This window comes from Schistocerca piceifrons, chromosome X (assembly GCF_021461385.2).
Source record: "Schistocerca piceifrons isolate TAMUIC-IGC-003096 chromosome X, iqSchPice1.1, whole genome shotgun sequence".
NCBI lineage: Eukaryota > Metazoa > Arthropoda > Insecta > Orthoptera > Acrididae > Schistocerca > Schistocerca piceifrons.
Window position 1 is genome coordinate 259,131,066 of NC_060149.1, and position 20,017 is coordinate 259,151,082.

Here is a 20,017-nt window from a genome sequence, read left to right on the forward strand (position 1 = left end):
ATTCTAATGGAGCAGGGAACGAGACAAGTGGACGTGTCAGTGAATGTCACTGTTAGCCGGCCGATGTGACCGAGCGGTTCTAGGCGCTACAGTCTGGAACCGTGCGACCGCTACGGTCGCAGGTTCGAATCCTGCCTCGGGCATGGATGTGTGTTATGTCCTTAGGTTGGTTAGGTTTAAGTAGTTATAAGTTCTAGGGGACTGATGACCTCAGAAGTTAAGTCCCATAGTGCTCAGAGCCATTTTTTGAATGTCACTGTTAGTGAAGGTGATGTCTATAGAATATGGAACAAGTTTCGAGTGGCAGGATCAGTTGAGGATATTCACAGCAATGGCAGAGGAATAAAAACAGCAAGTGTGCAGGGGCTATATCTGCGTACACAGCAGCAAGCAAAAGCCCTCAACACAATGCTACACGTCTACGGTGACAGTTCCAAACAGTTACAGGAGTGTAGGTGGCAACACAAACGATACGGAATAGGCTCCATGAACAAGGATTACATGCCAGAAGAACTCTGAAACGTACATCTGTAAATAGGATTCGCAGAGGGGATCGTGTTGCATGAGCACTAAGCTACTCCCTGTAGACTAGACAACAATGGGACGCAACGCTCTTTTCTGACGAGACCCGTATTGGTATCCACCCTGAAAATACTCGTGTTCATGCGTGGAGACAACGAGGACAACGGTTACCCTGTAACTGTATCGCAGACCGCCACCATCATCAATCCAGTTCCGTTGTGTTTTGGGGTGGAATCATTTATGGCCGCAGGACACCAATTGTGCCAATACATGGAAGGATGACTGGTGGGAAGTATCAGGACGACATCCTTGCAGGCATTGTGGCTCCGTTTGGTGAACATACTGGAGCGGGATTCACGCTGATGGACAACACTGCCCGGCCCCGTCGTCACAAACTTGTGGTCACATTCCTAGGGCAAAACAGAATGAGACTGAAATAATGTTCTCCATATTATCCATTTCTTATCGCCACTGATAATGCATGAGACATGCTAAAATGAACGCTTTGCAATCGTTCTGTCCCTTCAGAGACCTTACAGAGCCTCATAGACGACGCTGTAGAGGAATGGAACTATATCTGACAGTTTCACCTGGACAGTATGGTAATCAATATGCCTAACCCCATTCAAAAGTGTCTCCAATTACGAGGAGGGCTAATTGGTTCATAAACAATGTGTTGGGCAATATGACAGTGAGAAGAAACATTTTGTAAGATTTGATTTTTGTTTTTATTTTGTTCTTATCAAGTGGAAATGTGTTTAAATTGCTTATTTTTGTTTTCTTGTAACTATACCTGACAGAAAAAAACTCAGCTTTGTTTCCTATTATTTCCAGTATTGACAATAAAACAATATGCCACATTTATTTTGATCACTGTATAACTTCGAAATAGATCCTGTAATTAAGCAGTATCAAGAAAACAGCTGAATGGATTATCCAACATCAGTACATTAATAAATATGTAATGTCTCTCACTCTCTGATAATTACACTCTTAGATAAAGACAGCCTTCTAAATTATAAATTGGTGCGGTATTGGAGTTTTCCACAGAGACATCCATATAATAAATATTCTCGGTATCCAAGCGGAAAGTAGAAGGTTGTATTGTGTTGTGTGCTTTCGCAACATAATTTCGCCCCAGGTGAAGTCACTCCACTAACAGTAAGACATATAAGAGAAACACAACGGTCATGCCACTTGGACAGCTCCTGACTATGAAGACGCTGAATAGTAAAAGGAGACATTTTCCATTGCAGACTGTATATTTATGTCATCTATTTGCAATGGTATTGTCCAGTTCCGACTACCACGTCATTATCAAGCATGTACAGGGTGAATCACCTAAAACTTGCACCGCAAATATTGCGGAAATAGGAAGCACTATTAATGTTTCACACAATGAATTTGTTCAAAATGTGTGTTAAATCTTATGGAACTTAACTGCTAAGGTCATCAATCCCTAAGCTTACACACTATTTAACCTAAATTATCCAAAGGACAAACACACACACCCATGCCCGAGGGAGGAGTCGAACCTCCGCCGGAACCAGCCGCACAATGGATTTGTAGTCAGAGGCTCGTACTGTTAGCCAATCAGCAGATTGGAATAATACTTTTTGTGCAAACATACACTTTTTAAATGAAACAATGGCTATTGACATTAATAAACTAATAGTTCGGTAAATTAGAATTCATTTGTGTTTGTTGCAGTATTCTAGTGCGAGTCGTTTACGAAACGCCGTATTCTGAAAAGTTCCCACACTGACACTTGTATAATATCTGTTGTAACACACACTAAAGAACAAGACAAGTGCATACGCTAGTTATGTGGATTTCGACCGGTAACGAGACAACTGACCATCACAGGTTGTGTTCAAAATGATCACCGGCAGCGGCAATACACGCTTCCAGTCTGCTATGGAACGACTGCTGCACACGTGCTATAATTTCAGCGGAGATGTCCGAGCAGGCTGCAGTAATACGTCGTTGCACACCATTGGGTATATCTGGTATGTCCTCGAATACAGTGCCTTTCAGCTTTCCCCACAGAAAGAAGTCTACAGGCACCAAATGCGGCTAACAAGCTTGCCGAGGTACATATCGTCTGCGTACAATCGAAAGCTTTGAAAACAATTTGTGAAGACATTCCGTAGTACTTCGTACACTATTGGCTGGACAACCATCATGTTGGTACCACAGATTCCTTCTAGTCTGCAGAGGAACGTCTTCTAGGATACGTGGAAGATGGTCTGTTAGGAGTCTGCGGTACTTGCGCGTTCAGTGTGCCCTCTATGAAAAACGGGCCAATGAGGTGATGGTTCAGTATCCCACACCACACACTTGCACTACATGGATTCTGACGTACTACCTTACGAAGCCGACGGGGTTTGTCTACAGACCAATAGTGCATATTTCGACGGTTACCTGGCCACGATTGGTAAATGTGGCTTTATCACTAAACAAGATACGTGGAACCTATGTCGATAGAGAACGCATAGGACACTTGCCTCATCCATGCCACTTTCCCGAGGGGCTGCGCTGGAACTAATGCGCAGATCAACTGCAACAGCAGCAAGAACATTAATTTCCCCTTTTTCTGTCGTCACTTGTTTAGGTCTGTTACGTTGTCTAGGTGTTACACAACCACTTTCACGTAACTGATCGAAGAAGTTAATAAATAATTACCGAGATGGTTGATGTTCATTGGCACATCTTGCCGAATACGCCGTACTGCATTCTTCCTGCACTTTCGATACACCATGAGCATGTCGGCTTTTTCTGTCTTGGTAAGTCCCATCATCCGCTCTCGACCTCCTGTTTGGACTGTCACGCACTAATTGACTAGCAAGTGGCAGTGCACTCAAGGAACACAGAAGTACAATGTAAATAGAGATAACAACATCGTACCTAGCCACTGCTGTGTCGTCCGAACAAGACAGAGCAAGGACAAAAGCACCAGAGGCGCAAAGATGCGAGCTGGTGCCAGTGTCATAGAGTTCCACCAGCGCCACGGGCGACGATGAGGAGGAAAATATCAATTTCGCCTCGGCCAACTGCGGGCCGAGTACAATCCGCAAATGACCGCACGACAACGGACAGAAGCCTTCTCGGAAGATAAAGGAGCAGCTCTCGCCCACTTCATTATAGATCATCATCCAGGGCAGACTTAGACAGGGAACGCCGTTTAGTGAACTGTAGAATTGTTGTAATTGCATTTGCTATGTACTGTGAAGTTTATCTACGATTATTTCCACATAGCCATGGAGGGCAAATTGTGTTATATTACAAGGAGTGTTGCAGAATTAATGACTCGACTAGTCACAAAGATAAGTAAACTCATTTACCTGACTTTGCACTAATTTGTTTTAGTGTTGTAGAACTTTCGTTGTCCTATGCCCTGGGTTATAACTGTGTAATACTGGCAGGGAGAAACTGTCTTACTGTGTACCGCACCAGAAGCCGTTTCACGAACTTACAAACTCTGCCTACCGTAACAACAGTGGTAACTTGGCCTCCACAGCAGTACCGACGGGGCCTTTACAAAAGTAGCGAAGAGAGTTTACAAAAGCAACTACGCAGGTTGAATGGTACAAACAAGTGTCGTCGTGGGAACTTCCCAAAATACAATATCTCGTAAACGACTCGCACGAGAATCCTGCAACATAAACCACTGACATTGTAATATACCCTACCCTTAGTTTCTTAATGTCAAAACGCAAGATCCGTTTAAGAAGTGTATGTTTGCCAAAAATACACTTTCTAAATAATATTACAATCTGTTGATTGGCTATCAATACGTGCCCCTGACTACCAATTAATTCTGTGAAAACCACACATCAGTAGCACTTTCCACTTCCGCAATATTTGCAGTGCAAGGTTTAGGTGATTCATCCTGCATACATTAACAGTACGCAATTTCAGTTGTGCTTCGCACATTATATGATGAGGTCTTCCAGTGAACAGATGGAGTCTTCGTCCTCAAGTCATACGGTATATAGATCTTTTACACATTTTACTGCTCTTTCTTTTGTATTCGATACAAAGCATATTGTTATTCATATGTGGCTTCACATGCAGACTGATAATTTGATTCGCATGCGACATCCCTTGCGACATGGTGCGTATTGTTAAAATATATGTCCTTGATAATGACATGGCAGACGAATTTAGGCAATAGTACAGCAAATAAATGACATAAATATACTGTTTACAATGGACAATGCTTCATTTTATGAAATATTTCGATGATGTGGACCCCCTCATAAACAAGATTATCGAGCCGGTTTTCACTTAACCCCCACGCGGCTTGGACACCGAGAAAACTTTGTACACTCGATACTAAGTTATTCCGTTTCGTCCATCCCTTCCGGCCCAGCAGTCTCTGCCAGCTCTACTTGGAAACAACACTGACGTCATCTCTTAATATGACTGGCTTCACTTTGCCGTTAAAGAGGACAATGGGTTCGGTATAGTTTGTTGATAAAATCTTTAAGCTTTTTTTCCTGTATGCATTTACTTTTCTCGGGACAGTGAATTTTTTATGTAAGACTATCAAAAGAAGTGAAACGTAGTTGTCAGGCTAGAATTCATTTACACCAGCGCAACTGTGATTGAGATGACATTCTAGACTTAAGTGGAGTGTACGCTATAACGAACATGTTGATCGTAGAGCATACATCACGCAAGAGTAACTTAATATCGTTTAGGAACACCCCTGAGGCTGTGGTCAACGTCATTTCTCGGCTGCATCGTTTCCCCCTGAGGTTCTGATCATGCCAGAGCTTCTGAGGAGTTTGAAACGTATAGAAGGAAGCAAGGACACGTGCAAACTGAATCTGTTCGTTGTGTACGGCCAGGGGCATTGGTAACGCATTGCCTGTGAAAGGCTCCGTGTTTGAGTTTCGATGTGGCAAAAAAATCTTACGGAGTCACAAATGTTTCTAACTTACACTGTTCCAGAGCAGAGGAACTAAAGGTTATCATATAGTCTCCTTCCAGGACAGAATGCGCAAACTTTTTAACGTTGTGTCATTTCTTAGCTTATTTCCATAACTTCAAGGTATTATTTTTTTGTTTCTTCAATGTAAACCTGTACCTGCATTTTTCAATTGTGATGTTTCATTCCAATACATTAAATGTCTCAAAATGATACAAAAAGTGAAAATTTATTGATGTGGTAAGTATTTCTAAAAGGATGATGCAGTTTTCGAAGAGACGCACATTTTTAAATAATGAAACTAAACTGATGTTGAAGCTTCCTGGCAGATTAAAACTGTGTGCCGGACCAAACTCGAACTCGGGAACTTCGAATTCCGCGGGCACGCTCCACTGTAGAGTGATAATTTCATTCTAAACTAACGTTGCCAGAACAGCTGCATTTTTCACCTACAGGAACCATTGCATTCCTCCTAGAACTGCTGCCCCTCTTTATTCATACCGTAACAGATTTTTTTTGCCTGTAGTGGATGAAAGGTTGTTAAAAGTCACGTGGGTAGACGAAGAGCACTTCTCACATAACGGAAGTGTAAACGCACGTACCTGTGCACCGTACTGCACAACTATGCAAACTACTGAGACAATAAATAGGCATAAAACAAACTGTGGGAAAGATTCGTTGGAAGTGCCTTAAAGAAATGTAATTAACCGACGAAAGAAGAGGCTTACAAAACACTGTTTAAGACCGATTATTCAGTATTTCTCATCAGTCTGGGACCCTTACCATATTGGGTTAATAGAAGAGACATCGTAGATTCAACGAAAAGTCGCACGCTTCGTCACGAAATCGTTCAGTCGGGAAGAGAGTGATACGGCGATTTTCAATGAACTCCAGTGGCAGATGCCATAAGAGAAACATTGTGCATCACGGAGAAATTGAAAGACGGTACGTTCCCGGAAGGCCCGGGCAACAAATTACTTCCTGCCACATACTATTCTATCGCTTGAGCCTTGTCCCGCAGTTACGCAGGGCCAGTCATCGTTAATCGGATTTGGCATCTTAATGTTTAAGGGGTGGCCAGATGCCCTTCCTGCCACCACCCCGTACCCCCCGGGACGGAATTAGTGTACCCCAACTGTCTGCGTCGAGTGTAATCCGTGGAATAGTGCGAAGGTGTTCAGATGTCTGCGAGCCATGTAGCTGATGCAGAACATGGGGACCAGCCCGGTATTCACCTAGCGAGATGTGGAAAACCGCCTAAAAACCACATCCTGGCTGGCCGGCAGATCGGCCCTCGTCGTTAATCCGCCGGGCGGATTCGATCTGGGGCCGGCGCACCTACCCGAGTCGAGGAAGCAGCGCGTTAGCGCTCTCGGCTACGCTGGCGGGTCACTTCCTGCCACATACCTCTAACCAAATAATCAAATGAGAAAATCAGAGAAATTAGAGCTTTTACAAAAGTTTACCAACAATCATTCTTCCCACGCGCCATTCGCAAATTGAACTGGTGGGCCGGAGGGGGCGGGGGAGAGAATGGTGCCAGGAGTACCCTTCGCCCCATATCGTAATGTGGCTTCCGCTTTATAGACCAGATGTAAATTAAAGGCTATCAATCGGTGTAACACGTAACAGTTCAGGTAACAGACTTTTCAGTACTAGAAAAAAAAACGCTTGTATTCATTGCATTTTTGGGAGTAATACTTTTGAATTCAATAAATATTTTCACTTTTCTGTCAGTTTTGCATGCAGTTGTATCTCTTTAATGGGAGAAATCGGAAGAGAGTGCAGGAGCACTTGTGGTGCGGCTGGTATCACCTGCAGAAACAGTGGGCTAATTACGAGATTCCTTACCTGCCAAGGCCACTTCCCGAAGGATGCCTTCTGGCCGCCCACGATCCTCGCGTCTGGCACCAGGCGCCGCCCGCATACTGAAACACCACCACCACAATCACGTTACATCCTGAAGCCTACAGTCTATTCATCAACAGCAATTTATTGTTGCAATCTTCTTTTGGAAAACTGTGTATTTGCCAAGGCCGCAAGGAAAGATGCAACTATTACTAGTGTAAGTAGCCTGTTTCTATGTTGGCAGCGCTATAGATTGTGTTAAAATCGCTGACAGCGCTCTGCGCCCTCGGCAAGGGGTTCTGTGGTTGGACGGAATAGCAGTTACCGAGTGGATAGAGAAGTGTATGGACATGTTTTTTCTTAGTGGAGACTTTGTGTTGGTAGGACATGCATTGCAAAGTGAGACGCAAGGTAATGTATGATGACGTATCTTTGATTGGTAATGTCTGGCCAGTGGAATTATTGACAGCTATATAATTTTTGGATCTGGATGTTAAATGAATACGGTAAAATTTTCTTAACACATTGTTTGCTCTTCAACAAAATCTTTCTTTTGCTAACCATATGCCTCCAAGTAGTTAGAGTCTATAGTAGTTAGAATCTTTTTATTAAGCTGGCTGTAGTTCCTTTCTGAAGATTTTCTGTGAGGTAGGTGACTTATAAAAAAACGCGGTTCGTGACTGAAATGAGTTTAGGCAATTAACAGTGTTGGAGGTAGTTTCATATGTCTTCAATTTCATGTTTTTGGGATTTTATTATTGTTAAGATTTCTTGCAATTCAGGGCCATTCTTTTCTGTCAATTATTAGAAGTCATGTTGTTACTGTATAGCAGTCAGATTATGTTGGGCTTGTATATTATGGGTAATAAATGAATAGGTAAAGTTTGAGTTGTCTGTCAGGGAAAATTCTGTGTGTCAACGTTTAAATGATAAAAATAATTAAAGACTTAGTTTCACCAGTTTCGACCATTTAAATGGCCATCTTCAGATCATATAATAGAAAGCATTGTCTACAATGGTTATTAAAGCGAGACACTTTGTCACAATCATGTTTACAATTTCAAACTCAAAAACTGTAGCTACAATATATGTATATACGATCTGCACCATTGTACTGTGTGGCGTAACAGATACATCATAATGAAGTGAGGCAACAGATGGAGCCATCTTATGTGCTGAAAATATCAGAATAAGCTAGTTAGCTGACAGCAATGGACAGACTCCGTATGTTGCCTCGTATCATTATAATATGTCTGTTATACCGCACAATGCAATCGTGGGTAGCGTATACATATTGTAACCACAATTTTTGAGTTTGGAATTTTAAACTTGACTCTGAGAGAACGTCTCGCTTTAATAGCAACCACAATTTTTGAGTTTGGAATTTTAAACTTGACTCTGAGAGAACGTCTCGCTTTAATAGCTGATGTAGACACTGCTTTCAATTATGTGAACTGAAGACGGCCATTTAACTGGTCGAGACTAGTAATCATTCTATCCTTCTTTACAATCTTGGCAAATAAAAAGTCTTCCAAAAGAAGTGTACACTATATTTAAAGATCGTCTCGTGCAACACTGTCAATATCAGGTAATTATAATAGTAATTTAGCTGGTCATATTTTATTGACCGTTATTTTATTTCTAGGTGAACTCTGTAATATTGTTCTATTCTCATTAATGTTTATGTTAATTACTATAGTGAGTACCATTTAGATCATTAACACAAGCTTTTCATCAACGTTACAAACAGTTTCTTCAAAGAACGACATCACTTCTTCAAGAATGTAAATCTTCAGTTGGCATCAGCTTACCTTCTCTGTAATCGGCGTTGCTAAGATTTGCAAGAATCTCATCAATCCCTGAAAACAAATTGTCGCAATTTATTACTGTGTATTTTCGTGAAGAAACATTTCAAAATCATATATAATTGAAACTGTCAAGAAGTAAAAACTGCTTACAAAATAAAAATTATTGTAATATTTCCATCAGCTAGAATCAGTGAACCATAGTATTTGATATCTGAATAAGGATCTATTTTATTTAATCATAATACATAATGTGTTATCTCGAGTAAGACAGTTGTAATATTCTTTGGGGTATCTAAATCATCCAACATCCAATTACATCTAGAAAACTTTAGATTATCAGTACCATGTTCTTTGTTTGCTTCACTTATGTGACAAAAAGTATATAACAGTAGGAAAATAAAGGCTCAGATAAAAGCTGTGAAACATGTACAAAAATATTCAAAAAACGCGGAGGCCCTGCAACAGAGCACACTTGTAACCACATTGGGCCCTCGGCTGGTGCACCTTCAGTTTACCTATCAAGTTTTTAGTAGATTGCACATTCGGAAGCTAAAACTTAATCATGAGTGGCAGATCAGAAAATTGATATTTGTGATAGAAAGACATCTGTAAAATGCAGTCGATGTAGATGGAAGAAGTGCTGGGAAATATTTTTTAATGGACTGAAGGAGAAACATGTATGAAAAACATCGGGAAAAAGCAAGTAAATCAGACAATTGGTTAAAACTGAAAATCACGAAATAAAATATGTGCTGTGTTTAAAGTACCTGGAGTGGTCACAGTAGGGGCAGCTGGCGTTGTGGTCGGGATGGTGGTGCTGGGTGTAGTGGTGCTGGTGGTGGTGGTGGTGGTGGTTGTGCTTGTGCTGGGGGTAGAGGTAGAAGAGGTGGATGCAGAGGTGGAAGTGGGGGTTGTGGTGGTGGCGAGCGTATCTGGTGCCGCAGTGGTGCTGGCGCTGGTGGTTGTGGTGGTGGCGGTGCTGGTGGTGGTGGTGGTGGCAGTGCTGGAGGTGGTGCTCGCCTCAGGCTGCGACAGCGACACCTCCACCCAGCCCGCACTCGTCGTCGCCTCGTCAGGACCTGCCTGGCTAGCTGCTGGTACAAACACACACACTTTTTAATGGATTGTATCGTCATGGGACACTACATCATTACCCATAACACTTCCAGTTGAGTACAGAAGTCACTGCCAAATCGTGCTGCAATTAAACCACAAACACACATCCAAACCAGCCAGTGGAGCTAACTCTGTGGAGCAGATGAGATTCTGCTAGGGACCAGATGTTGCCTTACAAGGACGTAAACAAAACACCATCGTCTGGGATCACAACCGCGAGCTTTATCTTAGCCGTTCTCAGAGAATGGCCACCAGCAAGCATTTGAACCTTTTGATGCAAGCTAGCTAGTGGACAATGAGAAGAAACTGTTCGTTGAAAAATGCTCGATGTGGTCACATATCAAGTCCACTCACACAATGCGGTCTTTTGTCTGTCTGCAGCTGATGTTGGCAGAACGACAGTGGCAAGAAAGAGTAACGACGAAAAAACTTTAGATGAAGAAGACATCACTTATTGCATCCACGACTGGGGGGAGAAGAATATTTCACGATCAGTCACGAAAAAACGATGCCACTGCACTGTGGAGACAGTGTGGAGGGGCTTAGACGAGGTTGTGGAAGGACCCATACACTGTGAGAGAGGCTTATTACACTGATTCCGCCTTGTTCGACTATTCCGAAGTCTGCAGTTAATTCTAGAAAAAGTTCCACGGAAATTTCAAATCGCTCTACTAACATGCCTGCTCTCCTTGAGGACGAGGAATGCTGCATGCACGAACTCCGGGACATGTGGCGCTAGCTGCGCCGCACCAATCGGTATAATGTCACCGTGGCCAAATTCGGTTGTAACCAGTCGCTTGCACATAATTTGTCTTCAATTCCATAGTGAGATGGACTTGTTCACAGCAGATTCGAAGCCCTAAGTCCTTATTTGAGATGTTGACAAACGCCATTCACGCTTGACGATTTCCCTACAGTCTCATTTATCTTATTTTCTAATCATTGTACATGTAATTTTTGAGTTTGTATACAGATGTGCACCACAATGTATAAAAATTGCAAGTTGCTGTTTGTATGAACGTGATGTCTAAATTAGTTTGAACTGCCCACGAAACCCTGGGATGCTGTGAAGCAACGTGCGCGACAGAGTTCTGTTCTAGGTTCACGGTTTCTGTTAATATGTATTAATGACTTCATATATATATATATATATATATATATATATATATATATATATATTTGCAGACAATACAAGAACCTGTATGAAAGATGTGGACGGACTGTTACTTAGTTGAAGAAGAAAAGTGTACACAGCTTCTGACACAGAACCTGCTTTAAAATAAATTTTCATCTAAACTCATCAGCGAAGTCAAGATTTTAAATATGTAGGACTAAAGACAGAAATAAATATTTGTTGGGAGTATCACATTCATCGTCATGTGGAGAAACATTACTTCCTTCGCGACTGAATTCCTAACATCAGTGTTAATGCCGATTGGCTTGCAACTAACAGGTTCAGTGATAGTCGTATGGGGAGAGGTGGACCAACTTCCTGGTGTTCACGTTCTTCGGACTAGTGATCAAGTTGCAGTGTCAAGGTGCGGAACCAACGAAGAAATCATATTACTAAAACTGTTTATATTTTTACGTATATTAATTTCCAAATTTGTCAGCTACAGATCGGAGAATAAAATAATATAAAAACTTCGAGCCTTCAAAATGCCAAGTACCTATAGAAAGCTACGCTTATCACACGTTACTTTACAACTGTTTGCTTGAGGCCCAACCCACATGGACAGACTTGAGGTTTCACTGGGAACATTCCAGTCAAGTAAAGAGGAACATCCACAGGCTGAGTGTGACTGCTGTCACCGACAATTCTGACACGGTTTATGTGTCCACAGGGAAGAGACCGAGGAAAAGACACTCCCCAACGAAAAAAGAAGAACCAGAAAGTCTGACATCTCGAATATAGCTGGAAATGACTGTGTTTTGAGAGTCTGTTAATATTACGGTCCTTAAATCAATCACATGACAAATGTGGTTCTTAAATTTTTGGATGAATTGTGTCCAAATACTGTTTTTGTCTTTGTTTCAGTTCCTTTGAAGTTATGCTCAATAGATGTACTAAGCAATCATGTAAACCAATTATTGTTATTATTATTACATTAAGGTACTATATTTTTATTGTTATAATTTTTAAAACCGTAGGCTCGTGAAAAGTGGGGTTAACGGCAAGTTCTGTCTGGAGAGTGTCCAACACCATTACGTTCCCTGGTTACGGCTCAGGAGGAAAAATGGGCTGCCATTTCTCCCCTAATTCAGACACGTCACAGAAAGTGGCCCCAGCAGTGTTCAACCCATCATAATGGTGAAGGGTGGACGCACCCCATATTAGGGGTTTTAGTGGGAACTTCAGACTTCGATCAGTATTGAAAGTGGTATTAGACAAGCAAGTTATGAAAATATTTTAAGTTTAGGTTTAAACCAGATAGCCAGTAACGTTATTCGAAACTTTCGTTTTAACTTGAGCAATACCAATATGTTTTCCATAACGTGCATAACCAATGGGGGGTAGAAGTTTTTACGCCCACCCTAAATTTTTTTTAAAAATATTCGTTATTTATTGTTGACTTATATTAACAATATACTTTTCAAAGAGGCGCTGATATTTTAGTAGAGCCTAAAAGATGAAAATACCTCTTAGCACACTCTCAGCGGTATCAACGCACTTTCAATAACTTGTACTACCAAGGGCGCGATTCCTCATTCGCACTCTGAAGTTTTTCTTTAATTAAAATTTCGTTAAATGTTGTTTATATTTACTTAGAACATACTTGTTGAAGAGATATTGATGGGCAAGCAGGGTCCTGAACCTGAAAATGTTGAATATGACATTCACTGGGCAAAACTGACATATGCTACAAATAATTAAACTTTTTGGTTAAGATTAACTGGAAAAACTAAAAACATTTGTGGACTCAAGTACAAGAATTTATTAAAGACATCATTTTTTTTTCAAAATTTTGAAATATGAAGCAACTGACTAGACCAAAGTATTTCAAAAGGTGGGCATTAAGTACCCCTCTCCTCCTTTGTATTATGTGAGCAGAGGCTGATTGTTTGGGCAAGTATTGCATATAATTTAAATATAAGTAAAATCTGCTTGGTTGTTGCATTCCTCATGTCATCTTGCATTTGTGTAACAAACATGCTTGTTTATACTTATAATACGCTATTTTCAAATTTGAAAAGCAAATTTTTGCACGAACATGAGTTTAAATTTTTTTAAATTAATAGTTATAACGATGTCAACTAACCGAATTGAATATATTAAAGATTTAAATTCTTTCCATTTCTCATTTAATTATAAATTGTGCTGTTAGTCATACAGTTAAATAATAAACTGTATTATATTCACAGATCAGTTATCACAAAACTTGGCGCAGCACACTTTCAGCGTAGTGATATGCAGGTGCTAAGTCCGGCCGTGTAGTGAGCAGGTTCATGCCCTCGCCAGGTGAGCCGAGTCGGCTTCCGGCTGAGTGCGCTGCTCCCGGCATGCGGTTGGAGAGACAGCTTCCTGAAGGCGGGCCTCCGTCCACGTGGATGCCACCCAAGGCCGGGGTACTCGTCGACCTGCTTTCGCCGTGATTCACGCTGGAGCGCCTTTTAAGCCGTGTGCAGTGACTCACGCATTCTCAAGAACATCTCACTTCGATTGTGGGTTAAAAAAAAAAAAGGAATAAAAGGAAAACAACTCACAGAGGAAGCCACAGCTGCGGTGAAACATGCCTGGATAGTAAACAAAACAAAAACTATGTTCTTGAAAAAGGCGGCTTCTCTTTAGTTTCATTATTACTTGGTGCAAGCGTGGGAACAGAGCTTAAAATTCCGTCTACCGTCTTTTCAGTAGTGTATATGCTTCTTCATCAGGGCCTCAGTCGATTACATCACAATAAACTAAGTTTCATGATGTAAATAATAAAATAACGCGCAAGTTACGTTATTTTCATACATAGCACGACACGTTTCGAGAATTAACTCTCATTAACAAGCGCAAATATTTATAGTGGTATTTTATCTGATGTTTGGGTGTGATTTGTTCTGCTTCTGATGCCCAGCAGAGAAGCAGAAACACACACACACGCAAACATAAAATAAAATACCGATGAAAATATTTTCATGTGTCGTGCTATGCATGAAAAACAAAGCCCGAGTGATGCAGCGTTTTATTATTTAAATCATGAATGACACAGTTGCAGGTATTTAAAAAACATCGATTATGATGAATGAAGTTAAACTAATTTTCACACGTTGTTTACATTCTTGTATCAACTTACACATTCGTAAGATGATTTGCAGCTTTTTACACATTTGAAATTCATATAACAGCAAAATTCTCAGATACGTGTTACTGGCATGTTGCAGTCACAATGATGATGTTGTACTCCGGAATGTGCAGTAGCAAAGTAGAAACGCAAATGAAAAGACGATACACGGATATTATCATTAATATTTCACCAACAAAAATGTTTATTCTCAACCAAAAGCAATTGTAGGTTACAAAAGGTATGTATCGTTTTATTGCTTTCAAGGGCCTTGAGTACTGACCCACTCGTCAACATTTGAATGAAAATTTTAATGAGTATCATTTTCTGTACATCAAATTGAACATTGTGGGCCGGCCGAAGTGGCCGTGCGGTTCTAGGCGCTGCAGTCTGGAACCGCGAGACCGCTACGGTCGCAGGTTCGAATCCTGCCTCGGGCATGGATGTGTGTGATGTCCTTAGGTTAGTTAGGTTTAACTAGTTCTAAGTCCTAGGGGACAAATGACCTCAGAAGTTGAGTCCCATAGTGCTCAGGGCCATTTGAACCATTTTTTTTAACATTGTGCATTTATATAAGCCTACAGAACTCATTTAGTTAGTAGCGGTGGCAACTGCAGCAGCTTTCCATTGGGAATTGATGACACATGATTGCAATTGTTGTTCCAGAAGTTGTAGTATTTTTATGTATTTGCGTCATCGATATGTATTGAGTGATGGCATCATCATTCGGCAATAATATTACTGTTTACATGTGTTGCAAGCGACAAGCCTCCATTCTCTGTTTACGAAATGCTGACTAGAAGCATTGGTAACGCATTACAAATTATTGCACTCACATGGAGATAACGCCCAATACACTAACGTGACAAAAGTCATGGTATATCGATATGCACATGTACAGATGGCGTTAATATCGCGTTCACAAGGTATAAAAGGGCAGTGCGTTGGTGGAACTGTCATTTGCACTCAGCTGATCCATGTGAAAAGGTTTCCGGTGTGATTATAGCCGCAAGGCGGAAATTAACAGACTTTGAGCGCGGAATGACAGTTGGAGCTAGACGCATAGGACACTTCATTTCGGAAATCGTTAGAAAATTCAGTATTCCGATGTCCACAGTGTCAAGAGTGTGCCGAGAATACCAAATTTCAGGCATTACCTCACACCATCGACGACGCAATGGGTTGGGTTGTTTCGGGGAGAAGACCAGACAGCGAGGTCATCAGTCTCATCGGATCAGGGAAGGACAGGGAAGGAATTCGGCCGTGCCCTTTCAAAGGAACCATGCCGGCATTTGCCTGGAGCGATTTAGGGAAATCACGGAAAACCTAAATCAGGATGGCCGGACGCGGGATTGAACCGTCGTCCTCCCGAATGCGAGTCCAGTGTCGACGCAGTGGCCAATGGCCTTCACTTAACAACCGAGAGCAGCGGCGTTCGGGTAGAGTTATTAGTGCTAATAGACAAGCAAACTCCATGAAATAACCGAAGAAAGTGTGCAACGTACGACGAACGTATCGCCGTGCAGCGAAATTTGACGTCAGTGGCCTATGGCAGCAGACGGCCGACGTGAGTGCCTTTGTTAACAGCACGGCATCGCTTGCAGCGCCTCTCCTGGGTTCGTGAACATATCGGTTTGAGCCCAGAGGACTGGAAAACCGTGGCCTGGTCAGATGAGTCCCGATTTCAGTTGGTAAGAGCTGATGGTAGGGTTCGAATGTTGCGCAGGCCCCACGAAGCCATGGACCCAAGTTGTCAATGAGGCACTGTGCAAGCTGGTGGTGTCTCGATAATGGTGTGGGCTGTGTCTACGTGGAATGGACTGGGCCTTCTGGTCCAACTGAACCGACTGGAAATGTTTATGTTCGGCTACTTAGAGACCATCTGCAGCCATACACGGACTTCATGTCCCCAAACGAGAATGGAATTTTTATGGATGACGATGTACCATGTCACCGGGCCACAATTGTTCGCGACTGGTTTGAAGAACATTCCGGACAATTCGAGCGAATGATTCGCCCTCCCAGATCGCCTGACATGAATCCCATCGAACATTTATGGGACATAATCGAGAGGTCAGTTCGTGCACATAATTCTATACAGGTAACACTTTTGCAATTATGGAGGGCTGTAGAGGCAGCAGGGCTCAGTACTTCTGCAGGGGACTTCCAACGACTTTTTGAGTCCATGCCACGTCGAGTTACTGCACTACACTGGGAAAAAGGAGATCCGACACGATTTAGGAGGTATCTGATGACTTTTGAAACTTCAATGTATATTTCACGAGTGTATGTCCCACTGTATTTTCTTAACAGGTAAAAGCACATCCTTGCAACGGCAATAAAACACTGAAATTTAATTATGTTTAAACATATGCTACGGATTCAAAGAGTAGTTAATACTTCAAACATGTAGAGTCAACAAACAGAATTATACAATTATATAATGCGATTTTCTTAAAAATATATTTTCGCTTAAAGTATCTATGGATAGTTGATGCGACATTTTTGTGGAAACTTACGTTCGTATTGTAGAAACCATTTTGCTGACAAAATTCTACACCTAGTTGATACTATGATTTTTTTAGTCATTAAATGTGACTTTCACCTCTGCTTATGTTGTGTGCATATGTGTGAAAAATTCCGACTTGCTACTTGAATTCCACGTTAAACTGTAGTTGCTGCTACAACTGGATGAGAAAGTTGGTTCTTAGCTCGGAGGAACGTAAGACTTGCCACGTACGACAACGCCTTTCTTTTTCAAGTACCGTGGTGTGTAAAAAATGGTTTAAATGGCTCTGAGCACTATGGGACTTAACTTCTGAGGTCATCAGTCCCTAGAACTTAGAACTACTTAGACCTAACTAACCTAAGGACATCACACACATCCATGCCCGAGGTTAGGATTCGAACCTGCGACCGTAGCGGTCGGGCGGCTCCAGACTGTAGCGCCTAGAACCGCTCGGTCACTCCGGCCGGCGTGGTGTTTAATTCTATCTCTATTGGTTGATTTACTTCACGCAGCTCTGGTACTTCCATAACACACTTACAGAGCTTGTTTTGTTCGAAGAACACTCCATCGACATGAAAACCCGACATACTTTAAAACCGTGCATCAGCGTCAGATTTTGAAATCGGGCCTTTGTGCCCTTACGACGTACTCGGATTTTTTATTTAGTTAAGACAATTACTCCTTATAATGATACAACTGGTTTTGAGAATCCATTCTCCAAATGGCGGTAATCAACCTAGACAATTCGTTGCAGCGTTCTCTGCAATACTGAGTGGAAGAAAGAAATAACAGACCATGTAATGCATGGTGTATACAACTAAGTAAACTCCATGACCTGGCTTAGAGGGCCACCCACTACCATTCGACCGCTGTGCCATGTTATCCTTCATGGGAATTAACCCTTTTCTTCCTGATGAACTTAAAAGTCTAGTCCAGTTTCTAGAACCATATCACAGCATGGAGTTGAATTCATGCATTGGCGCCCTCTCGAGACGTTTGTGTGCTTCTGCTGTTGTACAGGAAACTCTTTGGCTAAATATTCCTATATCTCTGCCCACAGAGACCAGTAAACGACAGCCGTCATACCACTGTGTTGTGAGTATTTTGATGTTTACAATCTGGTTTCGTATTGTTTTAGATATTGTAAACTCATATTAATAACGCAATAAGTAAGTAACTCAATCAGATACGATGATCCACCTTGTGTTTTGGACATAAATAGAAAGCTATGTGTAGTACGATGTACTATTGTGTTTTTGATTGCTTTGCTAATATTCTCCCCAGATATTAAACCTTTCAGCACAGTTTTTCATAGTTTGGACACGAAAGCATTACCGGTGAATACAGGGTCGGCAAAATATTTCGTACACCTGAAGATACGCAACCCAACTTACGTCATCTGCACCTGGTTCAGGTGATGTAAGTGGGGTTATCTATCTTCAGGTGCATAGAATATTTTTCGCGCAGATTTTACTTTTATCACTGTGTACGTAAGAATGGGTGGTTAGCACTTCATTCTCCCAGTCTCCTGGACGTTATCAGCAGTCTTTGCATGCACATCTATGACGACTCTTTCAAATAGCATCTCTGATGTCTTCTCGAAGCAAAGTGAACTCGCTCCGACCTTGTCATCGAGAAAGATGTTTGGCAGTACTGGTAACAGAATCTGGTGCCCCTATTGACTGTAATGTGTCACATATGCTCGCCTCTCAGTTGCAGAGACAGATGAATAATGTAATTTTCTTTTTTCGGTTCTGGTGTTCAAGTGCCAGACGTGGATCCAGAACCGTTTTTGAGGAGGGGGAAGGGGGGGGGTGAGTGAGGGAGGTGCACATCTTGTTGCTGCCTCCGTCTTCCTCCCGCCCCCATCTACCAAATACAGGGTGTTACAAAAAGGTACGGCCAAACTGTCAGGAAACATTCCTCACACACAAATAAAGAAAAGATCTTATGTGGACATGTGTCCGGAAACGCTTAATTTCCATGTTAGAGCTCATTTTAGTTTCGTCAGTATGTACTGTATTTCCTCGATTCACCGCCAGTTGGCCCAATTGAAGGAAGGTAATGTTGACTTCGGTGCTTGTGTTGACATGCGACTCATTGCTCTACAGTACTAGCATCAAGCACAGTACGTAGCATCAACAGGTTAGTGTTCATCACGAACGTGGTTTTGCAGTCAGTGCAAAGTTTACAAATGCGGAGTTGGCAGATGCCCATTTGATGCATGGATTAGCACAAGGCAATAGCCGTGGCGCGGTACGTTTGTATCGAGACAGATGTCCAGAACAAAAGTGTCCCGACAGGAAGACGTTCGAAGCAATTGATCGGCGTCTTAGGGAGCACGGAACATTCCAGCCTATGACTCGCGACTGGGGAAGACCTAGAACGACAAGGACACCTGCAATGGACGAGGCAATTCTTCGTGCAGTTGACGATAACCCTAATGTCAGCGTCAGAGAAGTTGCTGCTGTACAAGGTAACGTTGACCACGTCATTGTATGGAGAGTGCTACGGGAGAACCAGTTGTTTCCGTACCATGTACAGCGTGTGCAGGCACTATCAGCAGCTGATTGGCCTCCACGTGTACACTTCTGCGAATGGTTCATCCAACAATGTGTCAATCCTCATTTCAGTGCAAACGTTCTCTTTACGGATGAGGCTTCATTCCAACGTGATCAAATTGTAAATTTTCACAATCAACATGTGTGGGTTGACGAGAATCCGCACGCAATTGTGCAATCACGTCATCAACACAGATTTTCTGTGAACGTTTGGGCAGGCATTGTTGGTGATGTCTTGATTGGGCCCCATGTTCTTCCACCTACGCTCAATGGAGCACGTTATCATGATTTCATATGGGTTACTCTACCTGTGCTACTGGAACATGTGTCTTTACAAGTACGACACAACATGTGGTTCATGCACGATGGAGCTCCTGCACATTTCAGTCGAAGTGTTCGTACGCTTCTCAACAACAGATTCGGTGACCGATGGATTGGTAGAGGCG

At 42.1% G+C, this 20,017-nt stretch overlaps 1 protein-coding gene across 3 annotated transcripts in view; it reads right to left on the reverse strand.

Annotated features, from left to right (window-relative positions):
- Positions 1-20,017, reverse strand: part of LOC124722049 (serine proteinase stubble) — a 230,948-nt gene that overhangs the window by 29,051 nt on the left and 181,880 nt on the right. For 2 of the 3 annotated variants that reach the window (XM_047247239.1, XM_047247241.1), the window contains 3 exons: positions 9,882-10,208; positions 9,118-9,165; positions 7,310-7,386 (listed from right to left, as the gene is read on the reverse strand). In XM_047247239.1, the coding sequence (XP_047103195.1) occupies positions 7,310-7,386; positions 9,118-9,165; positions 9,882-10,208 (452 nt within the window). The remainder of the gene's footprint in view (positions 1-7,309; positions 7,387-9,117; positions 9,166-9,881; positions 10,209-20,017) is intronic. The other variant, XM_047247240.1, reaches the window with a different exon arrangement.